This window comes from Python bivittatus, unplaced genomic scaffold, assembly GCF_059951505.1.
Source record: "Python bivittatus isolate LINGU-HERP-01145 unplaced genomic scaffold, Pbiv_v1 ctg000330_np1212, whole genome shotgun sequence".
Lineage (NCBI taxonomy): Eukaryota > Metazoa > Chordata > Lepidosauria > Squamata > Pythonidae > Python > Python bivittatus.
The window spans coordinates 51,998,500-52,015,266 of NW_028277058.1; the positions used below are offsets into that span (position 1 = coordinate 51,998,500).

General features: G+C 40.4%; 1 protein-coding gene across 1 annotated transcript in view; it reads left to right on the forward strand.

Moving 5' to 3' along the window:
* Nucleotides 1-16,767, forward strand: part of DERA (deoxyribose-phosphate aldolase) — a 49,923-nt gene that overhangs the window by 11,693 nt on the left and 21,463 nt on the right. Inside the window, exons 5-6 of the mRNA XM_007422976.4 lie at nucleotides 1,967-2,101; nucleotides 12,270-12,398. Of these exons, the coding sequence (XP_007423038.1) occupies nucleotides 1,967-2,101; nucleotides 12,270-12,398 (264 nt within the window). The remainder of the gene's footprint in view (nucleotides 1-1,966; nucleotides 2,102-12,269; nucleotides 12,399-16,767) is intronic.

Here is a 16,767-nt window from a genome sequence, read left to right on the forward strand (position 1 = left end):
CTCTGCCTGAATTTCAGAAGGGGAGATTCTCAATTTCCTCTGCTAAATTTATTTATTCATTCATTAAAAAATTTGTCTTGTTCTTGACTGATGAACAATCCCATGCCGTCATTGATGCCATATGGTTCTAGAAACCAACCTTGATATAGTTCCGAATTAAAAGAAAAAGTTGAGCCCTAACAATCTATGATAAAAATAAGTGAAATGAACTGAGATGTAATTCTGCAATGTTCCTTCTTCACTCTGCTTCTGTTCAGCTCCAAAGGTGATTCAGAAAGTCCACCATTGGTCACAGGAGTGGCTAGTTTAATAAGGGAAGGAGCTCTGAATAAAGCATATACCCTTAACGACTACAGTTGGGACTGGCAACTGCATCGCTAAGCAACGTGGTCGTAAAGTGAGACATCACATGACTGCAATAGGCTTGTGACCTACTTCCGCTGTGGGGTTAAGCAAATCACTCATGGTTGTTAAGCGAGACATCATGTGATCGCAACTTGCGATTTTACTGCTGGCTTCTCCATTGACTTTACTTGTCAGAAGCCAGCTGTGAAGCATGCAAATGACCATAGGGATGCTGCGGTGGTCATAAGTGCGAGGACCGGTTGTAAAGTTACTTTTCAGTTCTGTTGTAACTTTGAATGGTTGCTAAACAGGGCAGTCATTAAGCAAGGACTACCTGTACTTAACTTCTGTTCTTACCCCCAATCTCACAAGAAAAGAGAACAGGGTTGGAAAGTGAAGAATTAATGTGTTGGAGTTAGATGGTGCTCCCTTCAGAAACTCTTCAGTGCTCCTGAATGGAGTGTTACTCTAGAGGTGGAGCTGTTTGTCTCCAATCAGCTGCTAAAGAGAAAGGTACAGCACCGCTGCTTGACACAAGAGGTGTTGTTGCATCATACTCACTGCCTCTTATGTGGAGCCTCCAGTAGAAGGGGTAGAATACCAGGTGCATTCATATTTAAGATCAAGTGGGCCAATTTTGACTCAGAGATAGGAGGCTCTCCGTTTCTAATTTCATAGAAGAGCTTGTTTATTTATTAATTTACCTATTTATTTATTAAACAAGACTTACAACCCCCCCCCCAATTCCTGAAGGACCTGGGCAGTGTATAGCAATAAAATAAAATAAGAAACTTATAATCATGCAGCAAAAATTAAATACGCAAGATGAATGTTCTCACTCAAACTCATGGCTTACAACCACCATACAGCCTTGGCTTGCTTATAGAATATTAACATGGATGGGGATGCCTGTTCCTCTAGGAATAGGAGTTCTGCAAAGTGGGGACTGTTAGAGAAGGTTTGTCATGTAGCCCCCATCTCACAAACCTCCCAGAGGGGTGTGGGGACCAGACCAGATGGTCAGATATGCTGGCGGCGAGGCGTTGCTGATCTATCTGGATGATATATGTTTAAAAGAAATGGTCAGCTTACACCACCTCCTATGTGAAGCAGCAGTGTTATATATTTCTCTTTACTACTGGGGCCAGTGTTATTGGATGCTTACTCATCAGTAACTCAGTCTTGGCCAGATTTAATCTGAGCTTGGTTTGCTCCATTTGGATCCTCACAGAGACTCCAGACACTAGTTCAAGACTTCCATAACATTTCCAGCTTGGTGAAGGGGGGTGATGTATTGCCAACATCTTACTCTGAACCAACATCTTGTAGTAGTTTTATACAGATGTTAAGCAGTGTGGGAGAGAGTCCCTAACTTTTGGGGCTCCCATGGACTCTACCGCTTCCCCCACTGATTGGGACTGCCCACTCAGGTAGGAGCAGAACCACTGTAAAACAGTGTTATAACTCCCTACCCTGTCGGTCTAGAAAGATACCATGGCTGATGGAATTGAAGCCTGCTGAGAGATCTAAGAGGTCTCCTATGTCTAGGTCCTGATATAGTGTACTGCCACTATTTTTACATCCCTTATGTATTTAATGGATTTTGTTTTCCTCTCCTCAGTGGCAACTGGATTCCCAGCAGGACAGACAGCTCTGAAAACTCGTTTAGAGGAGATCCAGATAGCTGTGGAAGATGGGGCCAAAGAGATTGACGTTGTCATTAATCGAACCTTAGTGCTGACAGGCCAATGGGAAGGTGAGCATTTGCATCAAATGAAAAGTGCTAGGGCAGATTCCCCCACCCCTGCACTCGTTATCTTCCAGATGTCTTCAGAGTGCACTTCTCCAAATTCCCCAGTGAGTGCAAGTGCTTTCTGAAGAATAGGTGGCTTTCAGTTGGATTCCAAGTATCTTTAATCCCGTCCAGTTAACTATGAATACACAGAGATAGCTTGGTGGTGTTTCTGGAAAGCAAATGGCTGCCAGTAAGGTTTTCAAAGCAAAATGGTTGCGTTACAGTCAGAGCAAGAGAAATGATTAAGACTTCAAGAAAAGAATTTATAAGGGAGGAGGTCAGATCAAGTTACAATAGAATTACTGTTTTAAGCTTCTTATTCTGGGGTGGAGGCAGAGAAGTTTTAAAATAGGTTCACCTTTCCCCAAATTAAACTTAGAAGAAATTATACTCTTTGTGCCCAAAGAAACCGAAAGCTCATTGCGAGCACTAGGAAGAATTTGTGCATGTTTATTTTGAATAGGGGTGCATTGTTCATGCCCCTACCAAAACCGCGGGTCCAACTCCCAGTGGCCCTTCAGAACTTTTCACCAAATTGTACTTTTTTGTATGAGAAAAGAGGAGGGAATTCCCTACAAGGGGAGTGGTAATGTTAATGGAAGTAATTTATGTTTTATTAAACTCTCTCTAGGTCCTTCCCTTGCCTTGTCCAAGTTCTATAGTGTTGCCCCAATATGTTAGCAAAAGACTAGGGTTGGCATTCCTCCAGAAAAGGATACCCATGACTTAGAAGCAAGTCCCACTCTGCTTATTGAAGTTGGAAAAGTTAATTCTTTAGAGTGGAGGTCGTCGTTTGATGACTTCATGGACTGGTCAATGTTGACTTCTTGGCACAAGTACGAAGAGCTCACCGTTGCTTTCTTCCAGGCTGGTTTTTAAACTACTCAGAGCAGTAGTTTATAGTCCTGGGGTTTCCTGGTGCTGCCCCATCCAACTATTAGCTAAGTCTGTTTAGCTTTTCAAGATCACCAAAGGTCATCTAGAGTTTCAGGCTATCGTTTCCAAAAGGACCTTTGGTCTTCTTTGCATATTTCTTCTGGCTTGGAGGTTACAGTCCCAATAACATCTTCGAGGCATCTGTAGGGAAAGGCTGCTGTATGCCAAGTCAGGATAATAGCTGATGTGATAATCGGCCAAGAATTCAGAGTTTTTTTCCTAAGTGTTCTTACCTGAGATTGTTCTAGCTGGAGATGAACAGATTGATACCGGGCTATTGACCTGGGGCCCATAATGTGAAGAAAATTGTTTCAGTTTTTAATTCTTTGCCCATTTATGTATTTAACCATTTGTTTGGCTGCCAGAGGTGATCAGAAGTTCCATACAGGTAGTCCTCAGTTAACGACCATAATTGGGACTGGGAACTCTGTCGCTAAGCAACATGGTCATAAACCAAAAAATCACGTGACTGCACCGACTTACGATGGCAGTCCCAGTTGCGGTCATTAAGCACCCGCGGTTGTTAAGTGCAACATCATGTGACCACCACTTCCTGCCAGCTTTCCCATTGACTATGCTTGTCAGAAGCCGGCAGTAAAGGTCATAAATGGCAATTGTGCGACCGTGGGATGCTGTGACTGTTGTAATTATGTGTCAGTTGCCAAGTGCCTGAATTGTGATCATGTGGTCGTGGGGACACTGCAACGGTTATAAGTGCAAGGACCAGTTGTAAGTCACTTTTTCAGCACCGTTGTAACTTTGAATGGTCGCTGAACGAGTGGTTGCTAAGTGAGGGCTACCTGTACATGCCAACACACATTATATACACAAAAAGATGAACTAACACAGAAATTCAGTAAGTTGGTGGTGGAGATTGATTTATTTTGTTTGCCAGCTTGGGAGGAGTCTTCTTTTCTTTGCTAGTGGCTACAGGGAGAGGCTTGTGGCCTCTTAGCAAAGTAATGCAGACATTTTGCTCACTGTAGTTTTGCCAAGAGTTTGCAATCATATCCAGCGTGTTCAACATTTCCTAATGATTCTTCAAAAATTTTGAACCTCCTTTTGGCATGCTTGTAGATGGCTGCCTTTTTTTTTTTTTAACCTAAATTTGTTTACGGCTGCCACGAATTTTGCAAATACATCTCTAGATTTTGTTTCTTTGAAACAGAACATTTTCTGCAAAGCGATATTGTGAAAACTCAATCCTTCCACACTTTTCTCTAAATTAATGTGCAGTGGGGAGGGAAGAAGAAACTACATGGGTGCCTGTGCTCTAATTATTTGCAACAGAATTGTTAAAAAGAATTCAAAGGGGTTATTGGTTTAGGTGGTGTGTCTTGTTAAAAAAAGTGTGCTTGATTCTTGACAACAAAATCTGTGTTTTCTAATTGGTTTTCACAGAATTTCAGGGCACGTTTGGTACTGTTTAGATTGCTGTTGCTAGTTGTCTCCCCAGAATGTTACTAATTAGTAGATTTTAATACAGTAGGAGATATCTTTTCTCTGTAATTGGTTTTTTCTTAATGTACCTTGAATCGTTTGCCTTTAAGTGCTGACAGAGCTCCAGCAACTGGATTCTGTGCTGAGAAAAAAGGAATGCAATTAACATCCTTGCATTAAAACACAACTTTTTTTCCCGTTGTTTTGCCTGAATGATACAGTGCTGATAACCTCCACCTCTTTGAAATGGCATTTTTACCATGTTTGTTGGCCAAAAAGACTCTCAGAGCAGGTTGCAAAGCTCAGTCCTTGCTCTCAAGCTAATATTTAGAGGAAGACATGCAAGGAAAGAGGACTGGGGAGGGAGAAGGCTGGGTGTGTGGGGGGGGGGGAAGGTACAGAAACCCATACAGTCTATACTTTGGCATCCAGCTGGTGAAATAGTTCAGCTAGCTTGATGGAATGGCTCCAACTGAGTGTGATTTGAGAGGGGCAAAAGACAGCTGATCTCTCAGCATAACTGGTACCATCCTGTTTGCTTTTTTGGAGCAAAGTTGGAGAAGAAATGACAGTGGGTACTGAAGAATGTGTACAGCTGGGGCAGTTTTGACAATAGTTCCCTGTTGCCGATAAGGAACTACCTGAATCAGGAGGTTCACAGGGAGGGGTCAGAAATGTCAAGATAGGAGCCACGATCACACTGTTGAAACCCTGCAGTTTTTTTAATATGCAGTATGGAAAAAAATGGCAGGGCTTCAATTGTGTGGTTGCAATAACCACCTTGACTTTTTTGACAGAAAAAGAAATCAAGTGCATTGGTACAGAGTAAGAGTTAACTGACTTGGTAGCAATATATATATAGATGATCTTGGAATTGTAGTCAATTACAAGTGAACCCAAGTCAGCAGTGTGTTGTAGCCCATAGTAAAGGGAGTGGAGTTCCAGATTGCACCAACAAAAGTATTGTTCCACTCTATTCTGCATTAGTCAATCCACACTTGGCGTATTGTGTTCAGTTCTGAGCACCACATTTTTAAGAAAGATGTAGAAAAGTGTGTCGGTGCAGAGAAAGGCAGCAAGTATGATCAGGGCATTGAAAAGTAAGTCTTATCAGTCCAACTATTTTGGTTGGGCTGGGAGAAGCAGCTGATTCTCCCCCATTTTGGGAGGTTATGGAGGTGGAACTCAGGAAGAAGGGAAAGTAAAGAAAACAGAATAAAAGGTATACAGATGAAAGAGAAAAGAAAAAAGAAAAAAAGAAAGGAAAAGGAAATATAAAGAAGTAGCTTCTGATCTTCATTACAAGTACAAACATACTTAATAATTCATCCCTTTATATAATGTTACATGCAAGTATCTCTTCTTCCCATAACCCATCCCATATCCATACACAAATCTATAAATCCTTAACCTTTCAGTCCTAGCATCAGCAAAAAATCCATAAAGGGATCCCAGATTTATACAAACATGTCTTATTTTAACCTTGATCAAACAAACCCACTTTATACTCCTTCCTTTTGCTTCTAAAGGTCTTAATCTTGAGTTCATTTGGTTGCTGTCATAGATTTTGATCTCTCTTCCATTTTTCTTTTTCCCATCTCAAAGATTCTTCAACACTTTAACCAACTTCTTTTGTAAGTCCAGTAAAAAGTCCTTATCCAGGTCAATTTCTTGGCTTGTCATTTGTATTTCCACTTTAGTTGTTTTCTCTGTCTTATAGTCCATAAGATTTCCAGGTGAGGAATGGCAAGCTAAGATGTCTCTGAATGAGTGGAGATGATGACCATGGGTAAAATGGAAGAATCAGTGAGTAGACTGGTCCTACAGAACCTTTCTGGATAAGAAGAAGATGGGAGATCGCCCACTTGTGCTCTGGATGGCTGGCTACTCCTTGCAAGAAGCTGCAGGACAGCAGTTTCCCACTGTTTGAGCACTAGGAGACAAAGGGAACCATCGTGCTCTGAATTACGGCGGAGCCTGTTAAAGGACACTGAGTTCACTAATTCACTTTCTAAGCACTTTCGGAAATTACCTATTCAACTACATTAAGGATATTAGAGATCTTCAAAACAACCAGTTTAAAAAGCCAAATGGTAAATTTACCTTCATTCTTGAATAAAAGAAAAATTAACTTTAAGCTTAAGAACTTAAAGAATTAGAAATAAATGGCAAAATGCTAAATAAGAATCTGGTCTAAGGAAGTTATAAACTAATTAAGGGACCAGACAAATTTGGAATAATGGTATATTAGGACTTTTGCTATAAGATTTTGGAAATAATTATATAAATAAACAGCACATTCGTGGGGACCAATTTGTTTAACCTATCTTAAGTCAGAATAGAAACTTGAGAGTTTATGATTTCAGAAATTGAACACTAGAGAGGAGTCAAGATTCCAGGCAGAAAGGGAAAAGGAAAAAAAAAGATGAAAAGCCTGTCTCTTGTCTCTGGCCAGCATTGGAACTTGCAAAATGACAGAAAACGCTTTGACGTTTGAAATACTTCAGGAGATTTTTGAAGAATGGGGTCAAAAAATAGTAGCTTCAGTCTCAATAATGATGCACGTTTCTATGAATAGAGTATGTCCTAAAGATATTGGAGAAGAAATTGCTGATGCGAAAGAGAACATCTTGGAAGATTTACAAGATAAAGAGATGAAACAAATTTTGCCTGATGCAGAAATATCAGAACCTGAAGAACTGCAGAAGTACTGGAAAATATTTGGATGTATGTTATTGTATTTTTGATTTGCTGCGTTTTTAATTTTTATTTTTTATTCATTATTTTTTTCTGCCGTAAACTCCCATAAGTCTGTATAAGTTTGCGATGGGATATAAATGAGATAGATAGATGATAGATAATCCTTAATTATAAGGTTCTTCAAAACTCTTTGCTGCTTTGTTAATTTTTGAGCCAATGCAGTTTCCTACACTTTTAAAAACCATTGATCCAAAGAAAATTTACTTTCCCCTTTCAGGTGTTTAGGAGTAATAAATCTAGCAGGGCAGGGTTAATCTGGAGCAGCTTGGCCTGTTGAAAATTTTTATTTGGACACAGAAATCCATAATGTGACCTTTATATTCATTTATTTGTTAGATTTATACTCTGCCTTTAATTGAGGAGCTCAAGGCAATGTACACAGTGTTCCTTCCTCCCACTTTTCCCCATAGCAAGCCTGTGAGGTAGATGGGTTTCAGAGAGTGACTATCTCAGAATCACCCAGTAAGCTTCCTTGGTTGACTCTCCTACACCTTAACCATCACACCACAGTGAGCTTCTGTGAATGAGGGTGTCTTGAACCTAGGTATCCCCAGTCCTAGTTCAATACCGTGTCCACTCCACTTCACTGGATGCTATGTTAAATTTATCTGCTGCCATCCCTCTTAAGAGCTCAGGAGACCCTTATACTGGTATCCATAACACTCTCACCTCGAGTTTTATCCCTACAACAGAACTGTGAGCAGTTGGCTTGCGAGACAGAGACCAGCCCAAAGTCAACAGTGAGTTTCCTTGGCTGAGGGTGACTTGAACCTGGGTCCTCCCCCTGCCACCCAGTGCCTGTGCCATGCCTTAACCATTCAGCCATAAGGGCCCCATAGGAAATGGTGGTTGGCTATACCCCACTGCCATATTTGGAAACATATCCAGTTGGCCAAACAAGTGTGGAGTTTGGGGCTGCAGTCCTGGGAAGTGGTGTAATGGTATGTGGGAATGACCTTGGGAGACTGGGCCCAGAGACGCTGCCTAGGGAACGGTTAGGTAAGATTTAGCATAGCCCACAGCTGGATAGTGGGCGGGGCAAGAGACTCAGAAGAGACCGTCCCTAATTTCTCCTCCTAAGGAGTTGGGAGGAGAATTGTACTTTCAGACTTGCAAGATTCTGTTAATGTAACTTTACAATAAGCTGATCTGGTCGTGTTTCCTGTCTGGTCTACCTGGTAAGGCTGACAAGTAGATTAGAAGGGATGGCAGGGAACATCTCACCATTTTCATTCTAGTAAATGGGTGTTTTGGGTGCTTTTTATCCTATGGCCATGATAAACAGCTATTTTGTGAAGAACCTGGCTGCTTTCTGATGGCAGCCATTTTGTGAATAGGCAATAGCACTTCATTCAATCCTGTGTGTTGTCCGTTTCTGATTTTTTCCCCAGTTTTATGATGTGCTTTTTGAGAGGTGGCAGTCAGAACTGTTCATACAGAGCAAGGGTGGCAAACCTTCAGTGGCCAAAGGCCACATGTAGCATTTGGAGAGGACTGAGGTCTACAGAGGGGTTGTAGCCACACTACCACAGTTTGGAGAAGATGGGGGTTTTCTCTGCTTTTTAAAGTATTGCTATACTTATTTGAGGGCTTACATTACAGTTTTTATGTGTTTCCCACCTCAAATTAGCTGGAAACTGCTGTCACTTTTCATCAATCATGGTTGGAGGTCTTCCAAGAGTTGCAAAAAGGGGGTCTTAGACTTGCATACAGCTGTGTGGCTGCTGGTTGCCCATCCATGATATGGCATCAACAGTGGGCCTTGCAGTTTGCAAAGAACAAGAAGTCGAGAAAGTTATACATGAAAATTTGAAACCTGAGAAGAGGTGAGGGAAGAGAGGGGAAGTAAAGGCAATAGAAAACTGAAGACAATGCCATTCTTTCAGTTGGGTATACTTAAATAGAAGAACTTGAGAGACTGCATTTAGTGGTTTTCACAGGAATGGCAAGTTCGAGGTGGCATTTGAAGGAAACAGTAGAGAAGAAAGATTCTGAGCCCACCTGATCTATTTTCTTTGCTTTCCAGTTAACTGCATCCACATATTTGTAGTTCAGATAGTGCGTCCACTAAAAAGTTAATTTGTGATATGTTGTGAATTAGAGAAGTGATCAGGTGCATTTTGAAAGGAATGGCCTTGAATGTTCCTCTCCCTCCTACACACACGCACAACCTCTCCCTTTTTTTAAAAAGAGCTTTTTTAAAAGCCTGTGGCAAAGTTGAGGGTCATGCTTGATGGAAAGCTGTCAGGCTCACTGAACAGTCTTTCAGCATTGAATACGACTCTGAAATTGCTGAAAATGTTAAGTACTCTAGCGTATGTCCAATTATGCTCATCTTTAAGTTAAATCTGCTGTTACCTATTGTTGAGTATCTTCATAACACTTGAACTATGATTTGTCAAAGCTTGGGCTTTAAGAATTATTTTAAGTGTTCTCTAATGGATTGGAATATAAAAGCAAGTTATTGTGGGTGTCCCTTTTTTTTCCATTTAGGAATGGAGTCCTTGCACTGGAATCACAAAAGTCTTTTCTGATGCACAGCTTTTTGCTACCTGTGTTCTATTCATGCTGCAGGAGGGAAAACCCCCCTCACTAAAATCCTTCTGACTTTTTTTCTCTTAAGAGTATGCCATAAGTAATGGAGAAATATAAGATCTGTATAATTCTTGGAGTCTGGAATTGGATCCTAAGATACTTGAACATCTGAGAAGTTCTGTGCTCCCAGTGGCCAAGGTCCTACCAAAGCTCTCCCATTATATTCAGAGATACACTGCCCTTGAAAATGGAAGATCCAATCAGTCTCTTATATACCTGTTAGTCTTCTGGGATAATGAGGCTTTCACTTAAATGATTAACATTTAAAATAAAACAACATATTGGGAAAGGAATTTTGTTATTTCAGTTGGGCTCTCTGTGAATACTGGTGGACCTTCGGATATCGCTCTTTGTGTTCAACAGGGTCCCTACCCCATTTGTTTTTTGTTAATATCATCATCATCATCATCATCATCATCATCATCATCATCATCATCATGGAAGCTGGCATGGTGCATAGGACCAGCACTTAATATCATCTTTATTTCCAAATGAACCACTTAAACATTTTTAGAAAATAAAATGGAGGGTGATTGTAGTCCAGCACTGTTTTGGAAGAGTCCCACCTGCCTAAGGAAAAGGAATAAGCTGGGGATAATAAATATTGGCATAGGCTGCAAGGGATGATGGGAAGACATCAACTAAATGTAAGTCTTCTAACTTTCCCTATCATCCATGACAGCTATTTAGGGAGGGTGCCCACAAAATTCAACCTGGATGCCCTGGCCAAACAAAGGCTGAAGGTCCCTGAAGTTCGCCAAGATGGAAGAGAGCTTAGAAGTTGTATTTCAGCAACATCTGAAAGTCCACAGGTCCCCTGCCTCTGTTCAGAAGAAGAAATCCAGGGTCTATAATCCAAGATTTCACTTGTTACATTTTAAATACAGAGCTTCACCCAAGAAAATGAAGAGGGCGTGACTGTTTGCCATTTCCAGGAGGAGAGATGGGTGAAACAGCAGGCATGTGGTGTTTACAGATGTTCACACTCAGAGCACCCTCAAGCACCAACTCCACTGTCTGGGTGCAGCCTTTGCTTTATCCCTTTAATGAAGGTAAAGCTGCTAGAAAATGTTACCATAGTTGCTTGGTGAAGGGAAGGAAGTACATTCTGGGGAAAGATTTGACTTGCACTTGAGGTTGGAGTTTCCCTGTCTTACACTAGCCGATCAGAATCCAGAGTTCCAAAATGCTTATCTTGGGTTCTTAGGCTTGGGCGAAAGCTTCAAAAATACAGTAACTTGTAAGAAAGGAAAAAAGAAAAGAGCTCCACATGGTGAGAAGATAGAAGTGAGTAGAAGAAATAGACTGTCTTTAAGCTTGTGTTGTTTGAGCAGTTGGCAGCATCTGGGTGGCCTTGTCTGGGCTTTGAAGCTAAGTAGGGTTTGGCCCGGTTTGTATGTGGATGGGAGATTTCTGGGGAATACTAGAGCTGTAGGCTTGGCTGAGGAGTAAAACAGAAGAAAGGAACATCTCCAAAATGTCAAGCTACCTTTGCACTGCTGCCAAGAAAATTACATGGGTGAAGCCATGAGGTCAGCAGGAATCAAGACTAACTTTATAGGTTAAGAAAGTCCAGCAATATCAAAAAAGAAGGAAGATACATTGAGAGGCAAGGATTTATTCTATATTTCTTATAATGTTTTCGTTTGTGTTTTCTGATTCTTCACAATACATTTTTCTTCTTTTCTGCTTCCAGAGTGGAATGGGGATTAGCTATGGCACAGCACCAAAATGTTATTAGAACTGGTTTACACCATACTTTATGGAGGTGGCCTATTTCAACAAGCCATAGTTAACGTTAACCACACTTTAGAACAAGATTACATAGCTTGTGCTTTCCATCCCTCCAAAGTCTTGGGTGCATTTCTAGAGCCCCTATAAAAGTTGCTACTGAACTGTAATGTTTAATAGATCACAGGGGGAAAATGTTAAATGCATGTTGAGTGATCAAAACATTTACGTTCAGTTAAATAGTACTAACTTTTAATTTAAACTTAGATGTGGCATCCACCTTTAAGGCTAAATGCTATCCCAAGGCCAACAAAAAAATGTCCCCCTGATTTTAGAGTTTAGATAACATGCGATTAAAGAAATAGAACTTTTTTTTCCCTATAACATTTATTTCTGTATTTTATTTTGATTTTCTAAACTATTCTGGAAATTCCTCCAAGAGGCAGTGTATAAATAATTGAAATGGTATAAAATAAAAATAAACCTATTATTTTGATCAGGGGTTGGCAGGAGAAACCCAGCATGGATTTGATGAGATGAGTTTTGAGTTTATATTCGTTCATCTACATCTGTTTGTTTTTTGCTGTTTAAATCCAAAGTGGAAATCTAACATGGTTTTTCTCCCTACTTTTAGATTGATTGACTGATTGATTATTCTTCTTCCCAGATCTTTATGAAGAAATCCGTCAATTCCGTCAGGCCTGTGGCGATGCCCATATGAAAACTATCTTGGGAACAGGAGAGCTGGGATCACTTACAAATGTGTACAAAGCCAGTCTTGTAGCCATGATGGCAGGTAACTTCCACACCTTTGGTGTAAGTGGTGTTTGCAACAGAATGCTGCTTTGTGGAATGCTTCAATTCTGTATACCAACCAGCCATTTGACCTTTCTAATAAACTCCATTCCATTCCATTCCATTCCATTCTTCCCTTTCCCTATTTTCAGTTTTGTTTTTCTCCTCCAGACAGTCAACAGTTCTTGCCTTGGACATGCTGAGCTTTCATTGAACTGTTTTGCATCATTCTTCCTGCCACCTCCCCAGAGGCATATTACACTAAGCCAAAATCTTAAAAAGTTTTGTTTTGGTTTTTTTTTTAGCATATTGGTGGTAAACCATCCATAGCCATGGTGTATTATTTAGCACATTGTGCAAATACAACCAGTTGTAGTTTGTAAACCATGGTTTATGGCTTTATCTGCTGTGTGAACCCAGTGAATGGTGGCTTATTCGGTAAGCAGTTACAGGTAGTTCTCATTTAGCGAACACATTTGAGACCTGCAACTTTGTTGTTAAGTGAAGTGGTCACTAAGTGAAACCACAGCTGTGCTTATGATCTTACTTCAGCTTTCCTTTGCTTTACAGACCTGTGAAAGTCATAAATGCGAGGACTGGTCACAAAGTTACTTTTTCATCACTGTCATAATTGCAAACAGTTGCTAAACAAGTCAGTCACTAAATGAGGACTACCTGTACTCAAACCATGGTTTAGTGTATTGCACGAACCAGAGCAGTTAAGACTGAGGCAGCGGTTGAGTTGGAAACTAGACTCTTAGGTTGGTGAAAAAAAAAGATGGGAAGTTTTCTCTGAATCTTCTGCACAGCCTGATTCCAGGAGTTGTGCATGCTCTCACCAACTGTAGAAATACTGAGAGCTATCTAAAATTGTCTAAAAGTTCTTCCCATCCCCTCTGTTAGCAGCTTTATCTGCCATTACAAGGGAAGGGCATTAGAACTCAGTTCCAGTTGTATATGGGCATATATCAAAAGACCAGATTAGATCCAGCAGGTGGAAATAAACTTTTAAGAGACAATGTAGGTTTAGAATATGACCCTCCCCCCAGAAAGATTGGACTCAGAATAGCTATAAGCCAGAGACCAACATCCCTTTCCTAGAAAAATCACTCAAGTTAGTGGTGGCTGATCAGATGTAGGCATCTGAGATTATATGCATTTTCTAGTACCATTTCAATCTGAATTTAGGCCTTGTTTTGATTTCGAAAAGTACTGAATGGAACTGATGTTACGATCACATTACATATTTTTGTGAATGTGACGTAACAAAGGTAGGTACATACAGTTCCCCAGCCCATTTTTTTCTGGTTCAAGGGGACTGTGATAACCACAGTCATCAGTACTCAGCAATGCACTTTCCTTCCAGTTTGAAGTAGCAAACATACCAAAACTGTAGCGTGAGCCCTAAGATACTTTGCTTGCTTGATCATATGCCTTCAGGTTGGTGTTAACCCTTAGCAACCACATGTAATTGCCTGCATCCACCTTGATGCTAGTCATCCTCTTCTTATCTTTCCTTCCACCTTTCCCATTGTTAAAGACTTCTTGAGAGAGTTAGGGCTTTGCATAATGTGTCTAAAATATGATAATTTGAGCCTGAGGTTTTTGGCTTCTCTTCTCTTCCTGACAATGTCCACAGTTTGTTCTGACATCCTGTTTGGTTTATTCTGTTTCTTGGTCTTTGGCAGACTCTTTTCACATTCATCCATAACAGCTTCTTTGATTTTACTCCCAGTTACTCTGATCCCCTGTCAGTGAGGTTAAGGACTTCAAAGCAATTCCCAATTTTGTCTTTGAAAATGGTGGGTATATGCTCAAGATCATATTGTGGAAATGGGTTGGCTTTGCTCTTTTGCTTTAGCTTGACCTGGAACTTGCACATAAGCAGTTCATGATCTTTCCACAGTCAGGCCCTGGCCATGTTTGTGTTATTATAACTGAGTTCTTCTACCTCCTTGTATCAGTAATATAATCAGTTTGATTTCTGTGGATTCCTTGTGGTGATGTCCATGTGTATAGGTATAGTTTTCTTTGTTTGAAAACTGTGTTCGCAGTGAAGACATAATTTGATTAGCAGAAAATGGTAAGTCATTCTCTTACTTCATTTCTGTTTCCTAGCCCATATAATCCAACTACATTTTCCTCATTACTGTTTCCAACTTTGGCATTCCACTTTCCAGCCATAAACAGCACATCTTGCTTGTGTATTCTCTCAATTCACCCTTAACCATAAAACTTGTTAACCTCCTCTTCTTCTGCACCAGTGGTTGGAGCATAAATTTGGATATCCATCATATTAAAACATTGTCTACAAAGTCTGAATGATATTATTTGGTCATTGTCTGCATTGTAGCCAAGTGTTGTCTTTGTTATATTCTTCCTGACCATGAAAACAATGCTGTTTCTTCTTTGTTTTTCATGTTCTGAGTAGTAAGCAGTATGAACTTCTGAGTGAAAGTATCAATTCCAGTCTATTTCAATTTGCTGCTGTATAAGATACCAGTTGAGAGCCAGTTTGGGGTAGTGGTTAAGGCATGAGGCTAGCAACCCAGAGACCATGAGTTCTAGTCCTGCCTGGGTACAAAGCCAGCTGGGTGATCTTGGGCCAGTCCCTCTCTCTCAGCCCTAGGAAGGAGGCAATGGCAAACCCCTTCTGAAAAACTTTGCCAAGAAAACTGCAGGGACTTGTCCAGGCGGTCTCCAAGAATTGGACATAATTGAATGGATTTTAAAAAAAGATATCAATGTGTAGTCAATCATTTCATCTTCCAATATGTTGACCTTTCCTATGTTCGTACTACTTATGTTCAGCGTTCTCACTGTAATTCTGTCTTTGCAGCTTTAAATGTTCTTTTCCTGCATGGCAACATCATCACCTAGATGTCCTGAAGGTTTTAATTTAGCTACATCCTAAATACCTGAGCTCTTCCTTTGTAGCATATCGAGTGCCATCTGATTTGAAGGCCCCATCATCCAGCCCTCTATCGTTGATCATTTTATTTTGTCTATCCATATGGTGTCCTTGGTTAAATACAGGGGTGATTTCCCATTGCCTTCTCCTTCGCCGTATGAAATGATGGCTTTGCCATTGCCACTAAAGTGATTATTCAGCATCTTGGGGCCTGCTTGCTTTGGGTGACCCTGCTGAGAATATCTGGTGTTCTTAGCTGATCCATCCCAGGAAATACATTATTGTCATGATGAGGCAGAATAGCAGGACTTAAAAATGAACTAGAAAACCTATTGCCTCTTAAAAAGCAGCAGCAACAACAACAAAAGCTCTAGTATAATCTGTACAGAAGTGGAACAGTTGACTCATGGAGGTTGTAGGTCCTCTGTCTCTGGAGGTTTTGATGAGGTTGGACCTTCTTTTGTGGGTGGTTTAATTGGTTTCCATGCATGTGGTAACAGTTGGAGTAGATGATGTTTGTGGTCTTTTCCGACTTTTTAGCTCTATGATTCTGTATGACATGCACCACCGATGTAGTGCGCACTTCACACCCATGTAGCTCTCTGCCCCTTAAAAACCATTAAACAGTATTTCTGGATGCTAGAAATTCACCCAAGTTGATATATAAGAAGTATGTTCAGATTCGTTCATTCATTTATTTGATTTATATACTCACTTTTCATTCAGAATCTTATGGGAGCATACATTACCCTCCATCCTTTGTTTTTCCCCACAACAACAACCTGCGAGATAGGTTGGGCAAAGAGTGAGTGACTGACCCAAAGTCACACAAGGAGCTTCTGTGGCTGAGGGTAGGCTAACATCTGGCTCTCCCTAATCTTAGTCCAGCAGATCAACCAGTACATCCCATTGGCTTATTGACAGGATCTCTTGAACGGTGCTTCTAAGACAGGGTTACCATTTTATTTAACACTTTTCAGAAGCAGATACTATTTTTTAAAATTACAATTCCATTCATCCAATTAGCTATTCAAATTTACTATTTAGGATTAAAATTAATTCCTCTACAATTTTCCTGCTGTAGTTTCACTGAAATACAGCAGATGGCTCTGCTGTTAACACAATTCTTTCCCCTCTTTCAACACCACACACACACACACACACCCTGTGTGTGTGTGCGCACAAATTTAACACAGAGAGGTATTGCTATGGATGCTTTTAAAATATTTTAAAAAATATTTACCCAAGGGAAATCTTAAGTTTTTCCCTAAATAGTTTAACTTTAAAATAAGAGGGTCCTTTTAGATTTGCTGAGAATATGGTAACAGGGCAAATGAGATGACTTCTTCTCTAATTTTCCTTTGAATTAGATGATGACTTACTTAAATTGATTGTTGTCTTCCTTCTGGGCAAATTCGGGGTCATAACTTTCAATGGTTTGTGCCTTTCTTAGCATTCA